At 37.8% G+C, this 16,988-nt stretch overlaps 1 protein-coding gene across 5 annotated transcripts in view; it reads left to right on the forward strand.

Moving 5' to 3' along the window:
• ICA1L (islet cell autoantigen 1 like) overlaps nucleotides 1-16,988 on the forward strand; it is a 69,787-nt gene that overhangs the window by 49,976 nt on the left and 2,823 nt on the right. For all 5 annotated transcript variants that reach the window (XM_032404502.1, XM_032404517.1, XM_032404483.1 and 2 more), the window contains exons 11-12: nucleotides 4,775-5,029; nucleotides 8,046-8,135. In XM_032404502.1, the coding sequence (XP_032260393.1) occupies nucleotides 4,775-5,029; nucleotides 8,046-8,135 (345 nt within the window). The remainder of the gene's footprint in view (nucleotides 1-4,774; nucleotides 5,030-8,045; nucleotides 8,136-16,988) is intronic.

Consider the following 16,988-nt stretch of genomic DNA (forward strand, 5'->3'; position numbering starts at 1 on the left):
TTTATTTATTTGACAGAGAGAGAGAAACAGCATGAGAGGGGATAGGGTCAGAGGGAGAAGCAGGCTTCCCGCTGAGCCGGGAGCCCGATGTAGGACTCGATCCCAGGACTCCGGGATCATGACCTGAGCCGAAGGCAGTCGCTTAACCAGCTGAGCCACCCAGGCGCCCCGCATGTTTATTTTTCAATATAAACTTTATATCATATTGTCTAGCTCCATAAAAAGGCTCATTGTTACGTTTATGGTGATCACATTAAATGTGAAAGACTGACAGCTTGATGGTGCTTAGACATCCTGACCAGAAACAAGGGACATTTTTCTATTTGTTAAAATTTCCTTGTATATCTTTTATATGGTTTTTTTCATAGAGGATTTGAGCAGTTCTTATTATTTCTAAGTATTTTATTTTTTTGTTGCCATTATAAATGAGGCTTTCTTTTCATATGTATATTTCTTTTCATATACATATATATGTATATATATGTCTTACATTACATATATATGTGTAATATGTATCTATTTTAAGTAATCTTTATGCCCAACATGGGGCTCGAACTCACGATCATGAGATCAAGAGTTGCATGTTGTGTACCAACTGAGCCAGCCAGGTGCCCCTTTTCCATTGTATTTTTAACCGGTTATTATTTTGTGTATATAATTGCTATTGATTTTTTGCATGTTAATATTATATGCTGCTACCTTGCTGAATTTTTTTAGTTTGAGTTAGTTTTATCATTGATTGTCTAGGGTTTTCCAGGTATACCAACATGTCATTTGCAAATAGAGATAATCCTGTTCTTTCTTTACCAATTCTTGTTACTGTAATTGATTTCTTTGGTTTAATTGCATTAGTTACTACCACCAGAACAATGTTAAATAGTGGTGGGCATTTCCTGATTTTAGTGCGAGTTCCTGTAATGTTTCTGAATTAATTAGGATGTTGGCTTTTGATATGCGGTATATGTTTTGTCATGTTAAAGAAGTATCCATACATTTCTAATTTCTGAAGAGTTTTTATTAGGAAAGGTTGTTGAATTTTGCCAACAGCTTTTTCAGTATCTATGCCAGCAATTATTTGATTTTTCTTCTTAAATGTATTAATATGAACTGTATTAATAGGCTTCCTGATATTACACCATCTTTGCATTCCAGCTATAAGTCCCGCTTTGTCACTGTGCATTAATTTGTTGATATTTTATTTACTATTTTTGCATTGCTGTTGTTTTCCCTGTGAAAACATTTAGGCCTGGTACTTTCTTGTTTTCTTCTCTATGGAAATTGTATCAAAAAAATAGAGAGATTTTAAAAATTTTGTGTTTCAAGAGGCAAAATTAAGAAAATAAGATGACTGGGATAAATATTTACGGAAATTGGTCTGTTTAACCTTTCTATATGTACTGGGATCAATTTTAGTATATTTTATTTTTCTCAAATTACTCATTTTGTCTAGATTGTCAGATTTATTTGCATAGATTTGTATAAAAATCTTTTGATTTTTTAAGAGCTTTATTGGGATATAAGTTTAAAAAATTACCTATTCTAGGGGCACCTGGGTGGCTCAGTTGGTTAAGCGACTGCCTTTGGCTCAGGTCATGATCCTGGAGTCCTTGGATCGAGTCCCACATCGGGCTCCCTGCTCAGCAGGGAGTCTGCTTCTCCCTCTGACCCTCCCCCCTCTCATGTACTCTCTCTCTCTCATTCTCGCTCTCTCAAATAAATAAATAAATCTTTTAAAAAAAATCACCTATTCTAAATGTAAAATTCAGTGATTTTATTAAATTTATAGAGTTGTGCATCAGTCACCACACTGAATATTAGAATATTTCCCCAAATTCTCTCATACTTGTTTACAATCCTCACTCTCAACTCTCAGGCCTAGGACGTTATTAATCTGATTTCTGTCTCTATAAATTTCCCTTTTCTAGACTAAAATTGTACAAAAGGTAGTCTTGTGTTTGGCTTTAGATGTCTTCTGTTAAGGCTGAGGTTTTTCTAGATTCATCCATGTGTTGCATATAGCAGTAGTTCATTACTTTTTTTTCCTTAAATTTTTAATTGTAAAATACACATAAAATTTACCATCTTGTTTTAAGTGTACAATTCAGTGGTATTAAATGCATAATATTCAGCCATCACCACCATCCAGCTCTGTAACTCTTTTCATTATAAAACTGAAAGTCTGTATCCATTAAACAGTAATTCCCCATCACCCCATCTCTGCCCAGCCCCTGACACCCAACATTCTCCTTTCTGTCTCTATGATTTTGACTATTCCAAGTACGTCATGTACATGGAATCATATAATTTTGTCTTTTTGTGACTGGCTTATTTCACTTAGCATAATGTCCTCAAGGTTCATCCATATTGTGGCATGTTGCAGAATTTCCTTCCTTTACAAAGCTGAATAATATTCCATTGTATGTATATGCTGCATTTTGCTAACTCTGATTCCTTACTTTTTATTTGTGGTTGTATTATACCACATTATATTTATCCATTTACCAGTTGATGGACATTTGGCTTATTTACGGTTTTTGGCTATTATAATGTTGCTTCTATGAACATTCAAAGACTTATCCGAGTATGGACATAAGATTTCATTTTTCTTGGTTAGATTTCTAGGAGTGGAATTGCTAGGTTATGTGGTAAATTTGAGTTTATCTTTTTAAGGAACTGCCAAATTGTTTTTTCAAAATGGCTCTACTACCATTTCATTCCCACTAGCAAAGAATGAGGTGTATAGTTTTTCCATGTCTTTGTCAACATTTGGTATCGTCTTTTTAACATGTACATTCTAGTGCTTTTAATTTGTGGCTTTAATCGCATTTCTCCAGTGATTTATGATGTTGAGTATCTTTTCCTGTGTCTATTGGCCATCCATATATCTTCTTTGTTGACAAATCTATGAAGACCTATTTGCCTATTTTTTTTTTCTTTTAAAGATTTGTTACTTATTTATTTGACAGAGAGAGACACAGCGAGAGAGGGAACACAGCAGGGGGAGTGGGAGAGGGAGAAGCAGGCTTCCCTTGGAGCAGGGAGCCCGATGCGGGGCTTGATCCCAGGACCTTAGGACCATGACCCAAGCCAAAGGCAGATTTGGGTTATTTACCTTATTATTAAGTTGCAAGATTTCTTTATTCTTGGTGCAGGTTCTTTGTCAGATATATGACTCATAAATATTTATCCCAGTCATCTTATTTTCTTAATTTTGCCTCTTGAAACACAAAATTTTAAAAATTTTATGAAGTTCAACTTATTTTTTTTCTTGTATGTTCTTTTGGTATCATATCTAGAAACTCTCCCTACCCAAAGTCACGAAGATTTTCTCTTATGTATTCCTCTTGAAGTTTTATAATTTTAGTTCTTATATGTAGGACTGTGATCATTTTGAGTTAATTGGTGTTTATGGTGTGAGGTAGGTAAGTCTTTTAATTTTTTTTTAAAGATTTTATTTATTTACTTGATAGACAGTGAGAGAGGGAACACAAGCAGGGGGACTGGGAGAGGGAGAAGTTCAGCAGGGAGCCCGACGCGGGGCTCGATCCCAGGACCCTGGGATCATGACCTGAGCCGAAGGCAGACGCTTAATGACTGAGCCACCCAGGCACCCCTTAATTTTTGTTTTTGTTTATTGCATATGCACATCCAGTTGTTCCAGTACCATTTATTGAAAGGACAGTCCTTTCTCCATTGAATTTTCTTGGCATTTTTGTTAAAATCCAGTGACCACAAAAAAATGTAAGGTTGTGTTTCTGGATTCTCTTTTCTGTTCCACTGATCTGTATATCTGTCCTTGGCCAGTACCATATTATCTTGATTATTGTGGCTTTATAGGAAATTTTGAAATTAGGTGACATAAGTCCCACAGCATTGTTCTTTTTTTTTTTCCAAATTGTTTTGGCTATTCTAACTCCTTTGCATTTCCATAAAAATTTTGCAATCATTTTGTCAATTTCTATCCAAAAAAGCCTACTGGGATTTTGATAGGTATTATGTTGAATTCATACATCAATTTGGAGTTAATTGCCATCTGGACAATATTGATTCTTCCAATCTATGAATGTGGGGATTTTCTCTTTGACTTTCAGTGGTTTGCCTATAATGTATCTAGATATGGATCTCTTTATATTGATTCTACTTGGGTTTTATTAAGCTTGTTGAATGAGTACACTGATGTTTTCAAGAAATTTGGGAAATATTATCCATTTTTCCTTCAAATTCTGCCCCTCTCCCCCATCCTTTTGAGACTCCAATCAGAATCTCCATCTTATGACTGTGGTCTTGTTATCTGGGTGGGAAATGGGAGCTTGCCCCTCTTGACCACACTGCCCAGACTTAGCCAACAAGTTACTCAGGTCAGGATGGGAAATGCTGACATCCTGCCCCTCCTGGGAGCACAACTAGGGGGAGAAGGGAGCCTTATGTTTTTGGCCGCACAGGTCTAGAGTTGAATTTCCATTGTGCTGAATTGCCAGGGTGGTAGGAAGGGAGTGATTCTTAGTTCAAATACCATAGTCTGAATTTTAATAGATTGTCTTGAGTAAATGTTTCCTCATGTGTGTCCTTGGAACAATTTCTAGAGACTAACCTACGCAATTAGAAATAATTTCTCATAAACTTCCAGTTTAATTGTTCATTATAAATTGTTTTAAAAACTTTCAAAAATTACATTAATGTATGAGAACAATGAAACAAATTTGATTTGCCCCATGTCCTACTCTCATTTCCTCAAAAAGAAAAAAGCCATTCTCTTTTTATTTTCACTCAACAGTTGCAAAAGATTTACCTATAGATTCACTGGAAGATGATTTTGAGAAGGAATTCTCATTTCTCAACAACCTCCTAAGTCCTGGTTCTTCAGGTACTGGTGAATTTACCCAAGAATGCCAGACCGCCTTTGGGAGCCCTGGCGCCAGCTTCATGTTGCGGGAGCCTGCTGTGGGGTCTGAGCCTCTTGCTCATTCCTCACGATTCCTTCCTTCACAGCTCTTTGACCTTGGCCTTCATGCTGCCGGAGCTTTTAACAGTAAGTGCCTATGAAACATTTAGACACTCATGACTGACTTTATCTTTGTGAAGCAAAACTATGTATATGTGGATGCGAAAATCAACAAGGATATTGATTTAACTTCAGTACTACTAGATGAAATCTGTGTCTCACCCATCAACTGAAAAAATAACAAATATTACCACTGGAGTATATCGACAGGCGTCAAACAAGAGCTGCTGTCCTGCTCCCTCTGCCAAACCCCACACTTTGTACATTGACTTGCCCAGAAGTCTTCTCTACATAGAAAATCAGGGTCTTATTTTAAACTCTTGCCCTGCTAAGTTACCCCTGCCTAGGGCAGGCAATGCCATTTCTTCCATCTAGCCAAGCTTGGTGTGTTCTCTTCCCATGGGTTCCGAGTAGACAAGGATAGTTCCACGGCATCGTCCTGGGCAAGGCAGCAGGACTGGAAGATGGTGGTAGAAAGCTGGGCAGGGTGTTTTCCTAAGGGTCACCTGCTTTGTTTATATGTCAGGGACTCCCTCTACTGACCTACTGCCCCACCAGCCTGTGTCCAACCCAGCACCTTCAGAGTTCTTTTGTTCCCCACTTCCACATTGGTTGCTAAGTACTGTCAATTCTATTTCTAAAACATGTCTCCAGTTTCACATTCCTCCTTTCTACCTCTATTACCAGAGGCATTTAGAGCCTTATTTGGTTTCCTGGGCTGCTGCAGGAGTCCTCCTACCAGGCCGCCCAAATCCCAGGTCACCTTCGTGCTTCCCCCAGAGTTCTTTCTCCAAGAGGCAGATTCTGATGTCAGCACTCTGCTTTCAGTGACAAATATGCTTCACAGTGCTTGTGCCCCAAGACATTTGCCCACATGACTTTTTATCCTCCTTTATTCAACTCTTTATCTTTCCCTCATCCTTCAGTTTCTGGCTCACTCATCATTTCCGGTTATATCTTTACAGTGTTTCATTTATTTGATAGCGACCTTATTTATGTCTATGCTCTTCCGTTAGGTTTTAAGAATCATGAAGGCAGAGAATGTCCTTTATTGCATGTCCTTATGTCCCCTATGTGTAGCATAATATCTCACAGAATCATTAAGTTGCACAAAATGCATGATGCCCCTGAAGTTGTGCATTGTTGCAGGTGGAATTATTGACTTCACATGCAGAGGATTTAAAATAAATACTTTGGAAGGGGAAAAAAAAAGAAAAAAAGGACCATGGGCTCTAGGATAAAACTTGTGCCTGTATTTCCACTCTTATCTCTTAGCTTACTTCAAAATACTTAGCATTTTCTGTAACTATATTGACTATTTTTAGATCCCTCTGAGACATCATTGCTTGTGTTGCTGCTTTTACTTATGCTGTTCAGTAACGGAGCATGTGTTAGATTCCCAGTCCAGTGTTTTCTCCATGGCGGCCAACACTTGACTATTTCTTCAGTACTGCCCATTGCGTGGTTTCTCCCGCCTCTGGCCTCCCATAGTGCTCTATCTGTTTTCATGGTTATAATCATAGTTCATCTTGCCTTCTGTCCCAGACAGGGGTCTTCCATCCCCTAGTAGATTTTATCCCTGAGAAAATGGCTCACAACACCTAACAGTATCTTAATGCATTGTACTTTGTATTAAAATACTTATGTTCATACTATATCTGCAAGACCATCATACTTTATCCAATCTGTAAGCACCCCAAGGGCATGATCTATGGGGTGATTTATCTTTGTTCTTTCTGTGACAGCAGCATAAACTTAGCTCAAAAAATAAAATAAATAGCAGTTCAATAAGCACTCAGTAAGAATTTGTTAAATAGCCTAAAAGTAAGAATACAGTATTATTTGATAAAGAGGCACTCTATCTAGGATAATTCAGATGTTTTACTATAAAATTTTAGAAAACAATTACTCTCATATGCATTATCACTGGCCTAACAGTTACACAGATTTACAAACAGATTCATTCTCCACGTGAAATCCTACTGCTCTTTCTCCTTAACGTGCCACATCTCTAGCAGCACTGGATTCTTTTCTTCTTTCCTGGCAGTACATTATCAACAGTATTCCTTCACCACTCAGAGCGTCTGTTCTGGTCCCCGCCTGCAGGCTGACAGGATGTTCCCAGGCAATGGCTGAGGCAGTGGATACTTGTTTAATGAGTGTCTTGCTTAAGATCACCAGGCAGTCAACAATTAAGAGGGAACCAAAATCTGGTCTTCTGCCTCCTACTACAGGACTCTTCCTACTTCACTCGCCTTCTTATTCCCCTGCAATGTAAACAGGAAAGTGAGCTGCCCTGAGTTAAAAGAGCTATGTTCTAGGAACCCTAAGTAAGAACTTGGGCTTCAAATGATCTCTTCTGTACAAGGAAGGTAGAAGGCAGGATAATCTAAGTTCATTTCTAGTGCTGTATTTTAATTATAGCCTAAATAATTTCTCATGTTACGGGCAAACACTTCATGTCTTAGTGATAAGAGTATGACTAAGAGTATTCATAATGATACTTTTTAATGACCGCATAATATTTTGTCACGTTTATCTCCCATAATTCCTTCCTTACTGTTATGAGTTTTTCATTTTATAGATAATGCTGCAATAAACATTATCATACATGTACTTTTTTTTTCTTCACTTAAATTATTTCCTTAAGATAAATTTCTAGAAATAGGATTACTGAGTCCAGGGGTATAAACATACTTAAAGGTTTCAAGATTCTAATTGGCAGGTCTATTTCCTCTCTCCCAACTCCTTAGAAATTCTTTCTATACAGTATCTATTTGCAGTTGTTTGAAAAGAAAACTTACGTATTTATTTCAAAACCGCTTTGAAAACTGTAAGGAAGTCTAATTCTAGCTGGAACTAAACTTAGATGATTTGACTAAAATACATAATTGCAGATATATTTTAAGTGTCTTCTATGTCTTACATTGTAGAATCTCACCCTGATAGAATTGAGGACTCATTAGTTATTTTTACCTTTTCTTATTTTTTCTGATGCTGCTTCCTACTTGACTAACAATGGATAATTCCTTCCCTCCCCCAGGCTGGGCCTTGCAAGGGGGATTAGAAGTTCCTCTTTCACACACTGATAACCAGCCAGTGCCTTCACAGAGTCCAAAGAAATTAACAAAGTGTAAGTTATTTATTTATATTCTTTGCCATTATATTAACAATCAGTTGAATGCAGATAAATTTAGAATAGGATCATTTTATAGTGTTTGCCTCATATTGTCCAGAAAAATATTTTGTTAATAATAAATTAAAATGAAAGTTATAGGGGCACCTGGGTGGCTCAGTTGGTTAAGCGTCCAACTCTTGATTTTGGCTCAGGTCGTGATCTCAGCGTTGTGAGATCAAGCCCTACATCAGGCTCTGCTCTCAATGGGGAGTCTGCGGGAAATTCTCTTCTCTCCTTCTGCCCCTCCCCCCACTCGTGTGAGTGCGCGCTTGCGTGCTCTCTCTCTCTCTCTCAAATAAATATATAAGGATGCATGGGTGGCTCAGTCAGTTAAGCGTCTGCCTTCGGCTCAGGTCATGATCCCAGGGTCCTGGGATCCAGTTCCGCATCAGGCTCCTTGCTCAGCAGGGAGTCTGCTTCTCCCTCTGCCTGCTCTGCCTGCCGCTCCCCTGCTTGTGCTCTCTCTCTGACAAATAAATAAATAAAGTTTAAAAAAAAATTTAAAAATAAATAAAGTCTTTAACTAAATAAATAAAATGTAAGTTATACCTGGCTATCCCTCATCATGGAAAAAATTAAATAGAACTTGTGAGCTTGTCATAGTCAACTAAATTGTGTACTTTAATTTTTTATATTTTCTGTTAAGGTTTGTTGGTATTGGATAATACCATTAGGGATAGAAGGTATTCTTTGATTACAAGATGCCTGTTGATAAACAGTGCATTCAGGCATTTAGCAAAGGGCCTGGCACATAGTAATTGCTAACATTGATTGAGTACTCACCATATTGTTATCTGCAGAACTGGTTCATGTTGTAATGGTAATGCATAGAAAACAGACATCCTGTCAGGATTTTAGATACATAATAATCTTAGTCACTGATACTGATTTTTAAAAATTTTAATTGAAAAGAACTTCAAATGTACAGAAGTGTTGCATAAGTGAAAATAGCACAAAGAACACCTGTATACCCTTTATCCAGATTCATCTACGGTTAATATTTTGCTTTATGTAGACGTGTGTATGTGTGTAATGCGTGTGTTATTTTATTTCAAACCACTTGAGGGTGAGTTACATACATCATGACCATTTACCCCAAAATACTTCAGTGTGTATTTCCTAAGAACTGGTATATTCTCTTGCATAACCACAGTATGGTTGTAAACTTCAGGAAACTTAATATTAACATAATACTTTTTCCATAATCTACCATGTATTTGTCTTCCAGTGTTGTGAGCTGACCCAGTCATATCCCTTATAGCATTTTCTCCCCCTGGACAGCGAGTCTAGGGTCTTGTATTCAGTTGTCATGTCTCTTTAGCCTCTTTTAATCTGAAACATTTCCACAGCTTTTCTTTGATTTTTTGAACATGGGCATTTTAATAGAATATAGTCCCTCTGCTCCATTTTTCTTTGTTTTTAATGGAATATTCCTTATTTTAGTTTTATCTGAATTTTATTGTGATTAAATTCAGGTTCTTCATTCTTGCCTGGAGTACTGCACCAGCGACACTCCTCTCTCAGGGTTTCACATCTGAAAGTTGATGCTGGCCATTTCTCCCTCATTGATGATGTTAATTCTGACCACCCATCCAAAGCATTGTCCAATTTTTCTCCTAAATAATTACTAGTTTATGTTATTTTATCCCCTTGCAATTACTAAGCAATCCGTGAGGAGACACTTTGTGCACAAGTCCAGCTCATCATCAGAATTTCTACTTAGATTTAGCATCCAGTGTTGCTTTTGGCCTGATTCAGTCTTTACTATGATGGGTGGTAAAAAAATGATGATTTTCTAACCACAGCACTCCCTCCGCATTTTTATTATAGTAGGAAACACGTAACGAAATTTACCACCTTAACCATTTTTAAGTGAACAGGTTCAGTAATGTTATATATATGCATAGTGTTGTGAAACAGATTTCCAGAGCTTTTTCATTTTGCAAATCTGCAACTTTATTATAAACATTAAACAACAAATCCTCTTTCCCCTTCCTCTGCTAACCACCGTTATAGTTTCTGTTTCTATGAATTTGACTACTCTAGGTACCTCATACAGTATTTGTCTTTTCATGACTGGCTTATTTCATTTAGTCTAATGTCCTCACGGTTCATCCATGTTGTAGCATGTGACAGGAAATTAATATCATCATAGTGCTATTATCTAATTTATAGACCTTATTCAGATTTGCCAATTGCCCCACTAATTTTTTTTTTTAAAGATTTTATTCATTTATTTGTGAGAGAGCATGAGCCAGGTGAGGGGCAGAGGGAGAGCAGACTTCCCGCTGAGCAGGGAGCCCGACTTGGGGCTCGATCCTGGGCACTCCAGGATCATGACCTGAGCCTGAGCCGAAGGCAGGCGCTTAACCAATTGAGCAACCCAGGCACCCCGGTGTTTTTTATAACAAAAGAGAACTTTTTTCTTCCTTTCCTAATGCAGGATCCAATCCAGATTCCCACATTGCATTTAGTATCATGTCTCTTCAATTGCTTTTAATCTGGAAGAGTTCCTAAATTTTTGTCTTTCATCATCTTGACTTCTCTATAGCATAGAGGCCATTAATTTTGTAGAATATTCCTCGAGTTGGGTTTATCTGATGTTTTTTCATAATTAGATTCAGGTTAGGGATTTTGGCAGGAATAGCATTGACAGGAGTGATGTTGTGCCTTCTTAATATCAGGAGGCACATGATGTCTGAATTGTCCCATTGCTTGTGATGTTAACTTTGATCTGTTGGTTAAGATGGTGTCTCCCGGGTGACTGCACTATAAAATTATATTTTTCCCTTTGTAATATCTTGTGGGAAAATATTTTGAAACTGCGTAAATGGCTTGTTTCTGTCAAAGTTTCACCCACTAATTTAGCATTCATTGATAATTCTTTGCATGAAATACTTATTACTCTGGTTGTTGCCAAATGGTGGTTTTCTCTTTCCTCATTCTTTCTACATTTATTAGTTTACATTCTAACTGTATGGAACAGCTTTCTCTTGTCCCTCATTTTTTTATTTATTTGTTGCTATGTATCATTGTAGACTCTTGGAATTCTATTCCTTCCGGTACTTTGGGATAAATCAATTGGAAAATCCATCAACTCCAAGCAAATGACAGATTCACACTAGCCAATTCAGATTACAGCCGTCCCTTTGGGATTCAGCCTATTTATAATTTTCTTTTCTAAAACCCACTAAAACTAAAGTTGTGTTTAATCAGTTAAAATAGAGACTATAAAATAAATTTCATAAGTGAACATTGGGAAAGAAGTGTTGGGAAATAGAAGTATTGGGAAAGCTGCTATTTGCCTATGATCGTTGAGGCTTCAATGTAATAAAAATTGAAATTCGTAACAGCTTTAAAATTCATTACCCCCCAAATTCATTACCCCACTTCATTAATCATTAAGGATATGCAATTTAAAACCAATATGCAGGGGGCGCCTGGGTGACTCAGTCGTTAAGCGTCTGCCTTCAGCTCAGGTCATGATCCCAGGGTCCTGGGATCGAGCCCCGCATCGGGCTTCCTGCTCACCGGGAAGCCTGCTTCTCCCTCTCCCACTCCTCCCCCTGTTTGTGTTCCTCTCTCGCTGTGTCTCTGTCAAATGACTAAATAAAATCTTAAAAAAAAACCAAACAAACAATATGCAGTTCCATTATCCACCTACCAAAATGGCTTAAATGAAAAATAGAAAACCCCACGTGATGACAAGTTTGTGGACACTGCTCGTGGGTGTGCAGAGTCACATCACCACTTGGAAAACTGTTTAGTAATTTCTACTAAAACTGAACATCCATACATATAACACACAAGACCAAGCATTTCCACTCCTAAGTGCATAACCAAGAGAAATGCATCCATTTGTTGACCAAAACATATACACAAGAATGTTGTCACCATGCTGTTTTTAATAGCCTGAGATGGGATTTATCTCTGTGTTGGCCTTGGGGGGGGGGGGGGGGGGGGGGGATGGGGAACAGTGGCTGGAAGGGTCTCACAAGGGTAGCTTCTAAGGAGTAGTCTTTTCTGTTTCTTGAACTGATACTGTTTACAGTTGCTTGTACTTTATGAAAACTATTAATAGTTAATTTAGGCTCTTTTTTCTATACATTTATTACATTTCAGTATAATTCATTTGCTGTTTGTTTCATAAGAGTTTCTGGAGGCAAGAAAAATATACACAAGGAGAGCCCCATGAAAATAATGTAACTAAGACCTTCATTTTCCATTGTGACAGATGAATATAAAACCATCCCACGTTTGTAAAATGCTGTAGAATTTTCATATACTCATCAGAACCTCTCCACAGCTGCACCAAGAAGGTCAGGTATTACTGGAATGACCACAGGAATGACATATCCTCATTGACATCTATTCTTCCAGTATAATTATTATGTTTTCAGTTACTTTTTAAAAAAAATTCTAGTATAGTCAACATCCAGTGTTACTAGTTTCAGGTGTACAATATAGTGACTCAGCACTTCCATACAACATTCAATGCTCATCATGATAAGTGTGCTCTTAATCCCCTTCACCTATTTCACCCATCCCCCCTACATTGTAGCTCCCTCTGGTAACCACCAGTTCTCTATATTTAAGAGTCTGTTATTTTCTCTTTCCCTTTTTTCCTTTGCTTGTTTTATTTCTTAAATTCCACAGTGAGTAAAATTATATGGTATTTACCTTTCTCTGACTGACTTTACTTCACTTAGAATTATGCCCTCTATATCCATCAGTGTTGTTGCAAATGGCAAGATTTCATTCTTTTTTTGTTTGTTTTAAAGATTTTATTTATTTGAGATAGAGCAAGAGAGCATGAGCGGGGCGGGGGGGGGGGGGGGGGGCAGAGGGAGAAGGAGAAACAGGCTCTCCACTGAGCAGGGGGCTCGATCCCAGGACCCTGGGATCATGACCTGAGCCAAAGGCAGATGCTTAACCAACTGAGCCACCCAGGCGCCCCAAGATTTCATTCTTCTTTATGGCCAACTAATAGTCCATTGTGTGTATATATATATATATATATATATATATATACACACACCACATCTTCTTTATCCATTCATCTATTTTTGGACACTTGGGACTGTTTCCGCACTTTGGCTATTGCAGATAATGCTGCAGTACACATAAGGGTGCATATATCTTTTCAGTTTAGTGTTTTCATACTCTTTGGGCTAATAATATCTGGTATTGGAATTACTGGATCATATGCTAATTCTATTTCTAATTGTTTGAGGAACCTCCACACTGTTTCCCACAGTGGCTGTACCAGTTTGCATTCCCACCAACAGTGTACAAGAGTTCCTTTTTCTCTACAGCCTCGCCAACACTTGTTTCTTGTGTTTTTGATTTTAGCCAGGTGTGAGGTAATACCTCATTGTGGTTTTGATTTGCATTTCCCTGATGATGAGTGAGGTTGAGCATCTCTTCTTGTGTCTGTTGGCCATCTGGATGTCTTCTTTGGAGAAATGTCCATTCATGTCTTCTGACCATTTTTAATTAGATTCTTTGTTTTTTGGGTGTTGATTTGTGTAAGTTTTTTTATATATTCTGGATACGAACCCTTTATCAGATATGTCATTGACACATATCTTATCCCATTCAGTAGGCTTTTTGTTTTGTTGTTTCCTTTGCTGTGCAGAAGATTTATTTTGATGTAGCCCCAATAGTTTATATTTGCTTTTGTTTCTCTTGCCTCAGGAGGCCTATCTAGAAAGAAGGTGCTATGACCAATGTCAGGGAAATAACTGCCTATGCTCTCTTCTAGGATTTTTATTGCTTTAGGTCTCACATTTAGGTCTTTAATCCATTTTGAGTTTATTTTTATGTATGGTATAAAAAAGTGGTCCAGTTTTCCCAACACTATTTGTTGAAGAGAATTTTTCCCATTGCATTTTTTGCCTCCTTTGTTATAATGGACCATATGATTGTGGGTTTATTTCTGGGTTCTGTATTCTGTTCCATTGATCTATGTGTTTATTGTGCCAGTACCATACTGGTTTTTTCTTCTTTTTTTTTTTGTACCATACTGTTTTGATTACTTTGATTACTGTTTTGATTACTAGCTTTGTAATATATCTTGAAATCTGGGATTATGATACCTCCAGTTTTGTTCTTTTTCAAGATTGCTTTGGTTATTCAGGGTCTTTGGTGATTCCATACAAATTTTAGCATTATTTGTTCAAAGTTCTGTGAAAAATGTTGTTGGTATTTTGATAGGGATTACATTAAATCTGTAGGTTGCATTGGGTAGTAAGAATTTATCCATTTCTTCTAGGCCTCCTGTTCCCTCTCAGGTATCAATGATTTGGTCTCCCAGCCCATGAGCATGGAGTATCTTTCCATTTGTTTGTGTCATCTTCAATTTCTTCTATCAGTGTTTTATAGTTTTCAGAGTACAGGTCTTTGACCTCCTTGGTTAAGTTTATTCCTGAGTATTTTACTATTTTTAGTGCAAATGTAAATGGGATTGTTTTAATTTCACTTTTTGCTGCTTCATTACTAGCTATAGAAATGCAACAAATTTCTGTACATTGATATTGTATCCTTCAACTTTACTGAATTTATCAGTTCTAGCAGTTTTTTTGGTGTAGAGTCTTTCAGATTTTCTTTTTTTTTTTTTTTTTTTTTAAAGATTTTATTTATTTATTTGACAGAGAGATAGAGAGAGAGAACAAGCAGGCAGAGAGGCAGGCAGAGGGAGAGGGAGAAGCAGGCTCCCCGGCGAGCAGGGAGCCCGATGCGGGGCTCGATCCCAGGACCCTGGGATCATGACCTGAGCCGAAGGCAGCCGCTTAACCAACTGAGCCACCCAGGCGCCCCAGTCTTTCAGATTTTCTATATATAGTACATGTCATCTGCAAATAGTGAAAATTTTACTTCTTCCTTAACAATTTGGATGCCTTTTATTTCTTTTTGTTGTCTGATTGCTCTGGCTAGGGCTTCTAGTACTATGTTGAATAAAAGTGGTGAGAGTAGACATCCTTGTCTTGTTCCTGACCTTAGGAGAAAAGCTCTCAGTTTTTCCCCATTGAGTATGATGTTAGTTGTGGGTTTTGTATTTAAGGCCTTTATTATGTTGAGGTATGTTCCCTCTATCTAGACCTGCTTTATTGAGGGTTTTTATCCTGAATGGATGTTATACTTTGTCAAATGTTTTTTCTGCATCTATTGAAATAAGACTTTTATCCTTTCTCTTGTTGATGTATCTCGTTGATTGATTTGCAAATATTGACTCACCCTTGCATCCCAGGAATAAATCCCACTTGATCATGGTGATTTTTTTTTTTTTTAATGTATTGTTGGATTTGATTTGCTAGTATTCTGTTGAGGATTTTTGCATCTGTGTTCATCAGGGATAATGGCCTGTAGTTGTCTCTTTTTGGTGATGTCTTGGTTTTGGTATCAGGGTAATGCTGGCTTCATAGAATGAATTTGGAAGATTCCCTTCCTTTCGTATTTTTTGGAACAGTTTGAGATGAATAGGTATTAACTCTTTGCCAGTGAAGGCATCTGGTCCTGGACTTTTTGTTTGTTGGGATTTTTTAAAAATTACTGATTCAATTTCATCTCTAGGAATTGGTCTGTTCAAAATTTCCTATTTCTTCCTGATTCAGTTTTGGGAGATTATATGTTTCTACAAATTTATCCATTTCTTCTAGGTTGTCCAGTTTGTTGGCATATAATTTTTCATAATGTTCTCTTAGAATCCTTTCTGTGGTGTTTGTTATTCTCTTTCATTTCTGATTTTGAGTCCTTTGATAAGTCTGGCCAAAGGTTTATCAATTTTGTGATCTTTTCAAAGAACCAGCTCCTGGTTTGATTGACCTGTTTTATTGGTTTTTTTTGGTTTCTGTTTTGTTAATTTCTAGTCTAATCTTCAGTATTTCCTTCTACTGACTTGGGGTATTGTTAGTTCATTTTCCAGCTCCTTTAGGTGTAAGGTTGTTTGAGATTTTTGCTTCTTCCAGCATCATTTTTTAAAAAAGATTTTATTTATTTATTTTGAGAGAGAAAGCAAGTGAGCATGGTGGGGGGGGGGTGCGAGGCAGAAGGAGAAGAGGGAGAGAAGCAGACTCCCTGCTGAGCATGGAGCCTGATGCAGGGCTGGATCTCACAAGCCTGAGATCATGACCTCAGCCAAAATCAAGAGTCAGATGCTTACCCAACTGAACCACCCAGGCGTCCCCCAGCATAATTATTAATAGGCCTCCTGTTCCCTCTCAGGTATCCTGCTTTAATGCTAAATGATTATTACTTTACAGATGAGGAAATAAGAGCCTGTGAGGTTAAATGATTTGCCCATTATTACTTATTAATAGGTAGTGTGCTGAGGACTCAAGGCCACAACTTGTGTGGGTATCACTAATCTGGGGCTCCTAGAAATAGAAGTGGACACACACAGAAGCCTTTCATTCTCCCTGCTCTTTAAGGCTTGGAATCCCCACAGTCCTAACTATAGCCCTCTGACCTGCAGAAAGTAGGAAACCATGTTTGTAAAAGAGGGTTGCCTTAGATTCTTCTGAGTATGACTGCCTTCCATTCTCTGCCCCTTGTGTCTCTCATATCATATCTAGGTCTTTAGATTGTCCCCTGGGTCTCAGTGCTGCTACTGGACCCCTCAACCCTCAAGAGCCTAGCCTTCTGAGATGACTCACTGTGCCGTGGGCATTCTTTTACTAGTTTCAGCCTTCAGCCTAAATGTATATCCTTGAAATCTCTGGCACAGTACAACCTGTAGACTATTGATACATGTGATTTTCCAGTCTCCACAGGGAGGTGAGAGGGAGTTGGTTAACAGGAAGTTATATC

The sequence above is a fragment of the Phoca vitulina genome, unplaced genomic scaffold (assembly GCF_004348235.1).
Source record: "Phoca vitulina isolate PV1807 unplaced genomic scaffold, GSC_HSeal_1.0 scaffold1, whole genome shotgun sequence".
Classification (NCBI taxonomy): domain Eukaryota; kingdom Metazoa; phylum Chordata; class Mammalia; order Carnivora; family Phocidae; genus Phoca; species Phoca vitulina.